This window comes from Barbus barbus (genome assembly GCF_936440315.1).
Source record: "Barbus barbus genome assembly, chromosome: 13".
Classification (NCBI taxonomy): Eukaryota; Metazoa; Chordata; class Actinopteri; order Cypriniformes; family Cyprinidae; genus Barbus; species Barbus barbus.
The window spans coordinates 25,783,922-25,798,631 of record NC_136741.1 but is presented as its reverse complement, the minus strand read 5'-3'; the positions used below and the strand labels follow the sequence as shown (position 1 = coordinate 25,798,631).

Genomic DNA, 14,710 nt, shown 5'->3' with positions numbered 1-14,710 from the left:
TCTATCTGTTACTGTTACTGTCTACCTTGTTACTGTTAGCTGTCGAGAGAGGATGAGACCCTGTGCGTTAACAGGGCAACCTGTTGAAACTTTCAGACCGAATTTTTCTTGAAGAGAAACATCAGTGACCTCAAAAGTGTGTACACAGACTTGAATGAATGTAGCATCCTCTATATTGCTAACACAGTGACAGAAGAAAGGTGAAAGGAACAGAAAAACACTACTATAGGATGACCGAGCATAGTTAAATGGTCTGTGGAAGTATCCTAGAGCTAGACTACATGGTATTCGTCTGTCTCTAATATTTCTACTTGAATATTGCAGTCTCATACGGGTCAAGTGTTCAGGGAGGCTCACAATGATCTGGCACAAAAGCAATTGAGCAAAGCTAATGCGCAGATCTGTGCGACAGGCCCCTGCTGAGGCTAGAGTCAAGAAATCAAACTCAAACAAGGTCAGACTATTAGCAAAAAACACCTGTGACCTTGTCTTTGATTTTGAAGTATGATTTTTTTTCCAGTAAATAATGTTTACAAGAAGCTGTACAAATTAATGACATATACTATATTACATAAAACAATATAGCCATAGTACATATGTGACCCTGGACCACAAAACCAGTCACACGGGTATATTTTAGCCACCAATACATTTTATGGGTAAAAATTTTCGATTTTTCCTTCATGCCAAATATTAGGATATTAAGTAAAGATCATGTTGCATGAAGATAATTTGTAAATTTCCTACTGTAAATATATCAAAACTTAATTTTTGATTAGTAATATGCATTGCTAAGAACTTCATTTGGACTTAATTTGGACAAATTTAAAGGCAATTTTTTGCACCCTCGGATTCCAGATTTTCAAACAGGCCAAGTATTGTCCTATCCTAACAAAACTTACATCAATGGAAAGCTTATTTATTCAATATATATATCAATTTCAAACAAATTTACCCTTATGACTGGTTTTGTGGTCCTGGGTCACATATATTATATAATAATAATAATAACAATATATTACCAATATCATTGTTTATACTGTATAGCAACAACAGCATATTTTTTCAGTATGTGTGGTTAAGATGTTGTCAAATTCTGTAAAATTCATAATTAGCAATAAATATATATGCAATTATATCGAACTTCCATAACAAACTAACAAACTAATGTTCAACTTGCTCTTCATTTGCAATAAAAAAGCCACCACTGAAGCAAACTAAAAACTTTTCCTCAAAACTTCCAATAAAATACTGTCATGCAGAACTGATGTTGAGTAAAACTAAAGTGAATGATTTCTGTGTTTTATGGAAAACTTTAAGCTGCCATCAAAACATTTTGTTCCACAGGAGAAATAATAAGACTCAAAAGACACAAAATAGGACAAAACTACATCACTGAAGATGACAATTGACTACCTATAGTAAATGCATTTACGTTTAAATCAGAAAGGAACCCAATTTGTGTTTTAACAGTACAATGTAGATAAGCATTTTTATTTTGGCCATTTTTCCATTTTATTATTTAGAGATTCAGTGGAGAGAACAATGCGGAGAAAAGGAGGGAACAGGATCAGGTAATGTCACGAGCTTGGTCCACATGATTACCAAAGCGCCTACGAAAAAATATAAGAGTACTTGACATGATTCTTGACCAACAAATAAAATCTATACCATACTAAAATCTGATATATATCCGTCTCCATTCTCCATGTGTTTTTCCTCTCTTCATGCACACTCCGAAGGCAATTTAGAAATGACCAAGGCTCCTTATCTTCACTCAATACCTCTGCAAAATCAAACCAAAAGAAAGCTGACAAAAGACCTGACCACTGCAACCTCTTCCAATTGAGTTTCCACCCTCCGCGATAACCTTGTGGATCATGTAATCCCCTTTTTGAAGCTCGTACTCAGACAACACGGGTCGAAAACATCACAAAGTAATAATTGAAATAGAGCCTCTTGGATATGTGCACAATCTCAGAAAGATTTAGTCCTTTTTCAAAAGAGCCTTGGGTGAAATCCCATCAAATCACAATTATAAAAGCCTTTAATGAAAATGACTTCAGTCAAAATGAACATTTATTTGTCAAATGTGCAACAACACAGCAAAACTGTACTAGCTGACAATGAAACTACTGAACACCACTAAAAGTAAAATTAATATTAAAAACTGTATTATATTAATATAATAAAATCATATTATTTAATCTTAATAATATAATATAATAAACAATATGACAATTATAAAAGCCTGAATTTAATTAACTTAATTGTCAAATATGCATCAATACAGCAAAAAGTGAAAGTAAAATAAATATAAAAAATTTGAATGATTAATTATTTTAAATAATATAATATAACATTACAATTATAAAAGCCTTAACTGAAAATTATTTCAGTCAAAATGAATTAAATTGTCAAATAGAGTTGTGCTCATAAGTGTACATACCCCTTGCAGAATATGAAAATATGTTGCATGTAATGCGTTATTTTTTATTTAGTACCGACCTGAATAAGCTATTTCATGTAACAGATGTTTATATCTACTCCACAAAAAGAAAAAAAGAAAACTGAATTTATAAAAATGACCCCGTTCAAAACTCTACATACCCTTGAATCTTAATACTGTGTGTCGTTTCCTGAACAATCCACGACTGTTTTTCTGTTTTGTGATAGTTGTTCATGAGTCCCTTGTTTGTCCTGAACAGTTAAACTGTCTGCTGCTCTTCAGAAAAATCCTTCAGCTCCAACAAATTCTTTGGTTTTCCAGCATTTTTGTGCCTGATTTTGAGATCCATCTTTTCACACTGAGGACAACTGAGGGACTCATATGCAACTATTACAGAAGGTACAAACGCTCACTTATGCTCCACAAGGAAAAACCATGCATTAAGAGCTTTTGAACAGAATGGAGATGTGTACATTTTTCTTATTTTGTCTAAATTTCCCAGAAGACAAAATAAGTTAAATTTACCCTGATCTTCAAATTCAAAGTTTTCACCCCCCGCCTCTTAATGCATAGTTTTTCCTTAAAAACAAAGAAATATAAACTTTATAATGTTTATAAAATATTCATTATTATTTATTTTAAAATATAACAATAAGCAATACATTATACTATACTACAACTGTTTTATCAAAATGTGTTAAAAAATGGTTAAACATTTATTTTTTGATTATGTGTCAGAGCGTGCACTGCAGCTTTAAATGACAAGGTGCTGATGGGATAATTGTGAACGTCGCACGTAACAGCGAGGGAACTCATTACGAGAATGATCTCTCACCAGCTCTGATATCATTGTCCAACATCCAAACACATGATATGATCCTCAGTTAATCTCTGTCCAGCAAAACCAATTTCTAATTAAGACTAATTAATCTGGGTAATATCCTCTCAGCGTTCTGATGATTGGGACATCACCAGGGCTGACACAATGCTCGGTTTCCAACCTCTGTTTGCTGGGAGGTTTACGTGCCACTTATCCAGTGAGAATCTAATATGACAGGTATTTTTCAGCCCTCATATCACCGCAGTCAATTTAAATAAACCACTGTCATCTCCCATAAGGGCTACGGCAGATGCTGATGTACACAGGCAAACCAGGTTTCCACTCCTAAATGAAATTGCAGATGTAAATGTCCCTGTCTTAGTCTCAGAGCCTTATTGGTAGTGACAGTTAGGTGCTAGATCATATAGGGGGAACATTTGTACATCAGCAAGAATGCAGCGACCCACAGTCCAGAGTAAATGCTCAGGGTGGATGACGCTCTCTCTCAAAAATAAATCTGAAGATAATCGTGCAATTCATCCAGATAGAAAAAAGACGCATCTTTCTCCGCAGGCTGATTGATAACCAATTTAATGGGCCGCTCCCCATCCTCAGACACATTACAAAGTGTTTGGATAAATGTCATCAATATTGACAAGAGCGGACATGTTTGAGGACTGCGTTAATGAAGAGAAATAATGGAATAAAAGGTGCGAGATGACGCGACGCACAAACAACACGCACGAGGCAGACGGTGACTCCAAGTAAATGAGGCGGGCTGAGAGCCAATTTTGGATGCAGGTGGATGCATCTTTTTTGACTCGGGTTTGAGTTGAAAGAGCAGTTATTGCTTGACTGTGAAATCCAAGTCCTGCAAATGAGAAATAAAACATCCTTTCAAGAGATAATTCTGTTTTTAGAGACGGATAATAATAATTATGAGCCAGCTTTTCAACCTTTACGATGGGAAATGATCTGTGGAGTTTCATTCTTAAATTAAATATCTCCAGATTAAAGAATTTCACTCTTGATTAATTAAATATGTCAGTGTTAGAAAGTGAAAAACCGCGTGACTGTACAACACTCGTGCTGGTGAGAAAAAAAGGTCTCTCGATGAAAGCATGGAGCGGAGACTCAACATAAAAGACTTGTAAGATACTCATCCATCTATCTCTCTGTCTAAGCTGCTCTGACCGCAACCATATATCATCTATAATGCAAGTAATTCATTTTTAAATCACTAACCAGTCTTTGTGAACACAGACGAATTAAGATTTTACAAGTAACCGGCAGAGAAAACAAACGATTTGTTTGCATTAACAAATATTTTATTTATGATAGACTAAATAGGCATTTTGGTAACGGGAGTGTTATATTACCATCAGTTTAACTAATTAAAAATGAGCTACAGGGGTGAAATCACTATCATAAAAACAATTTTGAGCTTAATATTAACTATATAAATTGGATTTGTGATCATGTCAATGGATTTCATATAGTGTATATCATGCAAGCTTTTCATCTACATATAAAAAAAAAATCATAACTGAACAGAAAATGTTAGTTGTAACTGCCAGAGAGTCACCACAGTCTCCACCAACGACATTCACCACATCCCAATCCCCTGAGTTCTGATCACCGCCACCTAGAGAGAACAGCAGCACCACCCCAAGAAGGATGAAGACCATCTCCTTTCAACAGGTCAGGTCTGCCCCCAAAATTCTTCCAATTGTCTATGAAACCTATGTTATTCTGCGGGCACCACTTAGACATCCAGCAATTGAGTGACGACAGTCTGCTATGTATCTAATCACCTCAGTAAGCAGGGAGCAGACCAGAGCATATTACAGTGTCTGACATCGTACTTGCAAGTTCACACACCCCTTTAACATTATATATAGTGATCTCCGACTGGCGAAGTAGGCTGTCTTCATCAGGAGAGGATTTCCTTTCTGGTACTGGAGGGACCCACTGTCGATATCCTGGGACGCCCATGGCTATCTCAACATTCCCCCGAAGTCAGATGGGATACCAGCGAGATCCTCCGATGGAGTAAAACCTGAATCCAAAACTGTCTCTCCAACGTCCCTGTACCCCTGGTTAGTAACCTGAAGCTCCAAGTTCATTACACCCTAGTGGAGAGCCCCGAACCTCGTGAGGTTCCGACGATCCCATCTGACTACCTGGCGTTCCAGGATGTGTTCAGCAAACAGGCAGCCACGAGGTTACCACCGCACCAGCCATGGGATTGTGCTATAGACCTGCTGCCTGGAGCTATATTCCCCAAGGGTCGAGTATACCCCCTGTTCATCCCGGAGCGCAAGGTGATGGAGGATTACATCAGGGAGGCTCTCCGATAACAGTTTATTCGCCCTTCCACCTCTCCGGCAGCCTCGAGCTTCTTCTTCATGGGGAAGAAGGACGGAGACTTGTGGCCCTGCATCGACTACCAGACCCTCAATGATCACACTGTCAAGCTCCCTTATCCTCTTCCCCTGGTTCTGGCCGCCCTTGAGGAATTCCATGGGGCCCGCATCTTCTCGAAGCTGGACCTGCGGAGCGCCTATAACCTCGTTCGTATCTGGGAAATTTCTACCGGAGGTTCATTCTGAACTTCAGTCTCCTCTCAGCCCCCCTCACTTCCATGCTCCGTCAGAAACCCAAGTCTCTGTCCTGGAACTCCGAAGCTCGAGCCGCCTACAAGAAGCTCCAGGAGGCCTTCTGCACTGCTCCCATCCTCTCACATCCCGAACCCCAACTCCCATTCATAGTGGAAGTGGATGCTTCCACCACCGGCGTGGGAGCAGTGCTGTCTCAATACCACGGAGATCCTCCCCGACTCCATCCTTGTGCTTACTTCTCCAGGAAGCTTTCCCCAGCGGAGCGGAACAACGATATTGGAAATCGGGAGCTGCTCACCATTAAACTGGCACTGGAGGAATGGAGACACTGGTTGGAGGGAAGTTTACTGTCATCACCTGACCACAAAAACCTAAAATATCTCCGAAGTGCTAAGAGGTGAAACCCCCGGCAGGCTCGCTGGGCCCTCTTCTTCACCTGGTTTCAGTTTTCCATCACGTATCGACCCGGAGATAAGAATGTCAAGGCAGATTCCCTCTCACCTCTCATCCATGCCCCCGACGAACCCTCCACACCTGAACCCATACTCCCTCCAGCCGTCCTTGTGAACCCCATCCGGTGGGCCCTGGATGAACAGATCCGCATCGCCTCCATCATCGAACCCGCTCCGCTGGGAGGCCCAGAGGACAAAATCTACGTGCCCACCTCCTTGAGGACTTCCCTTCTGGGCTCCCTGCATGCTTCCCCGGGCTCTGGATACCCAGGCAGCCAGCGTACTCTCTCGTTCCTCCAAGCTCAGTACTGGTAAATTCATATATATATATATATATATATATATATATATATATATATATATATATATATATATATATATATATATATATATATATTAGTAACAACACAAGTGGTAAATGTAAAAGGTATAAGAACAATACAAATTATAAAGTGGTATAAATGTGTACTGCAAATGATAAAAAATGTTTATAAAGATATAAAAATATAAGTATATATTTTTTAAACATAACAATAAACAATATATATTTCTACTATATTACTAATTAATTATGCATAATTAATGACACCAATTTAGGTTAAATTATCAGATTTTTAAACCAATTTATCACATTCCTATTACATTAGGGAATATATATCATCAAATATCGAGACACAGACGTTGTGTTACAACACAAAATGTGTTCACCATTTTCCCCTATGGAAAACATTTACACCAGGCAACCTTATGGATCATTGCTAAATATAGAGGAATCAGTGGCGTTAAAGAATTATGATATGACTTAAAAAAAGGGCAAATGAAACAATCAAAGCGGTCACTATAGCAACCACTAAAAGGAGAACTACCTCCAAGGTGCTTTATTAGAGAGCTGTTGAGCTGGTGTCTGAAGGCCTTAGAGATGACTCACGTGTGCGGACGGAAACAAAAATTTATTAAACCTTTAAGTAAACATGACAGCGAGCTCAGTCACAACAAATTTGTTTTTATGTTGGACTGTTTTTTTTTGGGAAAAAACTATATTAAACTTAGAACAAGAACAAACACGTGGATTGTGGACTACGTGATCTCATTAGTATTCGCAGGTGTTCAAACGTGCACATGCTTTTTTTGTTGTTGTTTGGCCAGATACTGATTCATACAACAACAATGTATGTAAACCCTTTGTAAAAACTTGGACTGACTGAAAAAAAAAGATTGCATTCATGAATAATAATATGAAATAATAATATAAAAATGTGTGTGTGTGTGTGTATATATATATATATATATATATATATATATATATATATATATATATTTATATTTATATACTGCCCTACAAAGGCAAAATACCTTAACTCGCTAGTGTGAAACTGAGAAAAATTACTTTTAAGTTTTTTTATTTGTCCAGCCAAATTAATTATAGGTAGGACACTGGAAATTTTGCAATTAGATGTTTTAGTAATGAAAATGATCTCCATTAAAAAATTGTGAGCTCAAACATGATTTTTACACCTATTTTGAGGTTACTGTACTCTGCCTTTGCTGCCTTTGTCTGCAAAACGTGAGAAGTCACACCAAGGCAAAAGACAGTAACTTCCACATTATCAGCATTTGGTTGCTGATCATCATTTACAAAATCATTACAGTAACACCTGTATAAAATCTAGTGATCATGGGCATAGGCTATCGCATATAGAAAAGTGACTGTATTGTTTTTTTGACCGTAACAAGAAGACTAAAAAGTTAAACATGTGAGTGGATACCATTTTGCAACCAATTTATTTGCTATGCTCAGTAAAGTAAAAGAATGCTAGACATCGCGTAATTGCTTTTATATTGACTTGTGGATTGATGTGACCGCAAGCATGCAGGAATGCTCAGAATGCTTGTGCATTAAACATCTCTGGCGACGTTCAGAGCCATGGATTGATTTTATCGGGTTACATGCTAGGATATGGGTTTAATTGCAAATTGTTACTGATTTTATAATTGATCATGCACATGCTACGGCATTCTAATCCACACGCGTCCAACTAGAAGCGACAGCCTGGTGAATAATCTGAATTTTAAAAAGGAAATAATAATAATAAAAAAATATCTTTAAAGGTTATTCAAGATTATGTATTGCTGCAAAGGTATTGTCTTTTCAATGCTTTGTTATATGGAGTTGTTTGGTAGATCGCGATAATTAGTTTGTCTAATAATCTGACAGATCAGATGTATGAAAGTATACAAGTTACACCGTAATTAATGCGGCAGTCTTTAATGGTCAGTAAAACAAAGGGAGAACACCTTATATCTCCAAGTCGGCACCGCAACTTCATATTGATGCGTGGCTAAACAAAGGCAGAACGCCGTAACTCATTTTGAGCATTCCAAACAAAGAGAAAGAGCCATAACTGGTGTTATACGGTGTTCTGCCTTGGTTTCTCCGGGGCTTTTTGAAGTTTACGGTTAAGATGACCCTTTTTTTTCTCGGGAAAAACAATGAAATTGACTCAAAATACTTATGCACATGATAAAATATGTCTTGAATGTCCTAAAAATATCAATAACTAATTTTCGACCAAAATCGAAGTTACAGTCTTTTGCCTTTGAACGGCAACATATATACATACATATATATATATATATATATACATATATGTTTTACTCTACATACAGTACATTTACATTTATTGATTTAAATTAACTTTCCAATTTATTTTTACAGAGATGAAGTAGCTTAAAATGAATTAAATTGATTTAATCTCAATTTTCATATAATAATAAAAAGATTTGTCTATAAAGTTCACATATAATAATAGACATTTGAGAGGCTATCCATAGAGTATAAATTTGATTAAATTTATATGTGTACAAAAAATACAAATACGCCACTGCTCCGGGTGTATGCTCACTACTGTGTGTACACTTGGATGGGTTAAATGCAGAGCGCAAATTCCGAGTATGGGTCACCATACTTGGCCACACATCACTTCCCTTTCCCTTTCCCTTTTTGCAGAACATAAGGTTTCTGCTTCCTTCAAAAGTTGTCTACACTAGTTTTGACTGTATGGTATAATTATGGATTTTCCTTGCTGATGCAGCATGTGTACACCCATCTGACATACTAATGGAGATAAAATGGAGGTTGACATATAGCTGCCAGTGGCGTATCACTTCAGTTGACATATTTGGCAAGTGAAAAGCGCCCTGCATCATCGAATCTATCAATCGTGTTTAAGGTCCTCTGCCCCAGTCCATCTATCTATAAATGCCATTTACACCATGTTGCCCTGCATCATGTCAATATCTTGATAACATAATACATATGAATATAAAATGAAGGGGATTCAATATTTATTGAGTTTTTGATGGATCTCCCCTTGACACACAATGATTTAGGGTTTCATTGGTTGACAAAGGTTAATGAAGTAGACTAAAACGTCACACTTAAGGCACAAGAAACCCTGCAGTTTGAGAAATTGTTCACTTTTAAAAGAACTTTATGTGAGTGAGGAGATAAATACAGAGGTTTTTATAGAAATGTAACTTTGCTTTCTGCAGGATCACATTAAAATGAACCTCCTGAATGTTTGTTCAGGACTTCTATTTAAAATGGTTGCAAACTACTTTTACTAAGTGCTTCTGATAGCTGTGCTGGAAAAGGCTGGTATAAACTATTGTTGTGCATCAGTAAGGAGTCTTAATTATTTTTGTGTATGATCTGTAAAGATACAGTGATATGTGGTGGTGGCCAGAATGCTACTTATCTTAAATAAATAAACTATAATATGAAGGAAAAGCACTATTAGGACAAAATTAAATTTCCCTGAGGAGTTTAGGTAAAATCGTGTTTCACAGTTGCACTTTTAATTTTATCCCTTAATAAAAATTACAGAGCAAATAAGCCGCTGTTCTTCAGCCACCTTGGGCAACCTCTGAAAAATCTCTCTTCTATCCAGACCAGATAGAAATTATCTGTGATTTTGGTATATTATTTTTTCACAGCCCTTCTCCTCATTTATTTTGACCTTCGCCAAATACTGTAACTAAAGCTAAATTTGTCGTCGTGCTGCCTGCTTCACCTTCATTATGAATTTTTGCCAACTTTCTGGGCAACTAACAGTTGGTGGTTCAAGTACTGCTGGCATCCCATCCAATTTAAAAACAAAATTAAATCAAAAAGGAGAGTCCGGACCGCTCAATACGGCCTTAATTAATTCCTTCCCTTAATGCATAAGGTTACTATTAATCACATATGTGATTTATTTCAGTGCGTTTCAGTGGGTTTACAACCTTCTGTAACACTCCCATCTTCAGGGTTGTGCAAAATTCAGAACTGAATAATTAGTCTCTTAAATTAATAAGTTGGAAATTAATTGGCAAAACCCCACTGGAAGTTTAATTAGAATTTGAAATGCATCTGAAACTGAAGGATGTCCAGCCAAGATTTAAGTTTGTCTTTTCGACTGCAGAACTGTACTTGACTTCAGAATGTGTATGAATTAGTGCTGTCAAATGATTAATTGTGATTAATCACATCCAAAATAAAAGTTTGTGTTTATATAATATATGTGTGTGTACTGTGTATATATATTACGTATATATAAATGCACACAGTTACATGTATATATTTTAGTGCTGTCAAACGATTAATCACATCCAAAATAAAAGTTTTTGTTTGCATAATATATGTGTGTGTACTGTGTATATATATATATATATATATAAATACATAAAATACGCACACATGCATGAATACATTTCAGAAAAATATGTTATGTTTATATATTAAATATATTTATATATAATATAAATTATATGAACATAAATATATACATGTTTATATTTTCAAAATATATACTGCATGTGTGTGTATTTATATATACAAATATACACAGTACACACACATATTATGTAACAATCGTGATTAATCATTTGACAGCACTAATATATTTAAAAAAATATTTGCATGTGTATATATATTTATAATTATGTATTATGTATACATATAAATATTTGATATATAACTATAATTTGTTTTCTTAAATATATGCATGGATGTGTGCGCATTAATATATGCATAATAAATATACACAGTACACACACATATATGATGTAAACACAAACTTTTATTTTGGATGCGTTTAAATCACAATTAATCATTTGACAGCACTAGTTTGAATTCTATATAACGAGTTTGAGTTTTAATTCAAATTCGATTTGCAAATATGCATCCTGTTTGACATTCAACACAACCTTGCAATCCTCACAAAACCCATCATTACAGACCCAAATTCCATCCGAATCCCTACACTGAATCAAAGTCATCCTGTCTTATTAACTGTAACTCAAATGCTGTTTAGAAAACTAATCTGCCCACATATTGCTCAAAGGAAGGAGGAAGAAAAAGAACGATGAGGGAGGTAAAACACACACGTCGTAGAGGGTATGGAGACCTCCACTGAGTTGTGCTTACATCCTGAAAATCCCCCCAGCCTTAGAACACTCCTAAGTGAACATGCTCGGCACCGCACACCCACCTCTCATTCATATTTAATACAGCATAATAACTCACTGCTTCAGTGACTCAACACAAGTGCGATCTGGGTCCCTCCGGGTTCCCCATGCTGCTGTTCTGACACTACACTCCTTCATCTCTTTGGGAAATTCCACTTGGCTAAGATCAGATAACTTTGGAAGGTACTACGTAGCTATAATACAGATGTGAGGTGGATGTATTATGCAGAATGTCCTGTATACAATCAAATATCCAATAAATACATGGCAGAAGACTCCAAAATGACTGAATTGAAGCAAATACCTTTAACAAGCATGTTCCCTGAGCTGCTGGCCTCACCAAACTGGTTATGGGCAACACACATGTACGTGCCAGCATCAGATTTGGTGACATTGGATATCCGAAGGCTTCCACTCTCCAATATAGCAATTCTGCAATGCAAACATACACACACATGATAATATTACTTCAGAGTGCTTCTGTGACTTGAAACCAACAATCAACAAAAGCAATTCATTTTTTTTGACAGGATAAAAGTAAGACGAGAGGTTTTGCAGCTATTTAAGACTTGAGACTTCTGGAGAGATTTTAAGTGGGTGATGCAAGACGATCTAGACGCCCTTAAAGAGACCGTTTCAGGGAAAAAGAGAGCAATTTCGGGACGGTTTTGAAGGTTTTTCAGCCTTTGCACATTGCTAAGAATCCTTTGTCTTGTCAGATCTCAAATTCCCACCTTCAACAAACTGCTGTCAACATGTTTTTAAGAGGAATAAGAGTGACACTGAAATGCTTTTTTTTTTTTTTGCCCACAAAGAACGAATATTGTTGGAAGAAGTATTTGGACAAGTCTCATGCTGGGATATTTTCCATAAGCGATTTAAAATTATATATTCAAATACTGATCCTTGAACCGGAATCAGACCAATGTAAATTTTAACACCTGTTTTTATGTAGGTCAATGAAAGAATCAGTACAAAAATTCAAATACGAAATTATCTTTGCACAATACTGGCCTTTAAACCATGTAGTGCATACGCACATAAAAGGGTCTTAAAAACACATCGTCAAAGATAAAACGCATGATGTGGTGACCTTGAGGATGAAGGAGAAAAATAGGGAGGACTTCATTAATTCATGATGGCATTCTAATTATTCTATCCACGATACTCAAGAAGGAGTGAGCCATAAGCAAGTTATACATGATAATGTGCATAAAAAAAGAAAATGAGTGAGGAAAAAAAAAGAAAAAAAAACAACAACAACATGGTGCCATATTATAGAAGGGACTATTTTGAAAAGCTGTGATAGCTTGGGGGAAGAGATGTTTAATTGGTGTGGACTAAACATTGAATATAAATAATCCATTTCCACAAACTGTGGATTTCATTAATGACTCTGGGGGGACCCCAATAAATAATATATTTCTAATTAACACTGTTGAAGTGTGGCAAATGTAATAATAACTGGTAAACACATTGTAAAAGAGAGAACACAGGTGGTTAAACACTAGTTACATTAGTGGTAAAACACCAATGGTCAGATATGATGTTTCCTGCACACATGCACAAAATGGACAATCACATATGATTTGAGCTTCACTAATATGCAGATAAAATCAAACATACATCAATGCAATCTCCTTACACAAACATTTTCAGTAGAATAGAATGTACCGACCAGCTCAGTGATTTTGTACATGGCACTGTCATAGGATGGCACTAGTAAAATGTGTTTACCGAGTGTGAAGAACTTGACTAGCCTGCACAAAGCCCAGACATGAACCCCACTGAACACCTTTGGGATGAATTGGAACATCAGTTTCTGACCTCAGTGCCGAGAAAATCCCTGCAGCCATGTTCCAACATCTAGTGGAAAGCCTTCAGTGTCTGTCACACATCTTTTATCATAGTGGAAAATTTCTGTTTAAAAGTTTGGTTGGTGAGAAATTTTTAATGATATTGAATAAAGTTTCTTATGCTAACCACACTCTTAAAAATAAAGGTGCTTCATGATGCCATAGAAGAACCTTTTTGTCTAAATGGTTCCATAAAGAACATTTAACATCTTTGTGTCGAAAGAAGGTTCTTCAAATTTTAAAAAGGTAAGAAAGAGATTATTCTTTAAAGAACCTTTAACTGAATGGTTCTTTGTGGAATTAAAAATGGTTCTTTTATGGCATCGCTGTGAAGAACCTTTTAAGCACCTTTATTTTTAAGAGTGCAATTTTGCAGGGCATTCTCAAATGTCCCCAGAAGTGTACTTAGAGTTGGTACAAAGACAACTATGCCACTGTGGCAAAAGTGAGCTATTATGTTTTGCTGGGGAAGACAGATAGGTATTATATATATATATATATATATATATATATATTGTGACGAGTCGGCTGCCTCCCCCCTGTCCATCATCACCACCCCGTCCCGTATTCGCCGCCCTTCACCAGGCTCCCGACGGGAGTGGGTGTGTGAGAGAGGAGGGGCGCTGAACACGCAGGGCTGGCGGCGTGTGATGAGGCGCACCTGACGTGAATAGAGCCTCATCACCGCCGCCGTTTAAACGCCGAGCGCGCCTCTCCTCGGGAGACCGGTCTCTTCCCCGTGCATGCATGCTGGTGTCCTCGTGGGTCCAGGAAGGGTGCGTCGAGCAGGACTGCCGCACCCGTTAGGCGGCTGACGGGCCAGGATGCCGGGCCGTCGAGTCCCCCAGAAGCGCCGGGAACCAAGGAGATGGAAGGAGCCGCGCACGAGACGCCGCCGCCACTCGCTCCCGGCCCCGAGAGGGGAGCGCGTGCGGCCACCGGACTCCGCCCCTTCCCTGGACCCTTCCCTGATGAACACTACCCTCCTTCACTAGCCCCGCGGC

General features: G+C 37.4%; 1 protein-coding gene across 1 annotated transcript in view; it reads right to left on the bottom strand.

The window, feature by feature from the left end:
* Positions 1 to 14,710, bottom strand: part of LOC306879420 (contactin-4-like) — a 128,857-nt gene that overhangs the window by 16,670 nt on the left and 97,477 nt on the right. Inside the window, exon 11 of the mRNA XM_079432355.1 lies at positions 12,155 to 12,282. Within this exon, the coding sequence (XP_079288481.1) occupies positions 12,155 to 12,282 (128 nt within the window). The remainder of the gene's footprint in view (positions 1 to 12,154; positions 12,283 to 14,710) is intronic.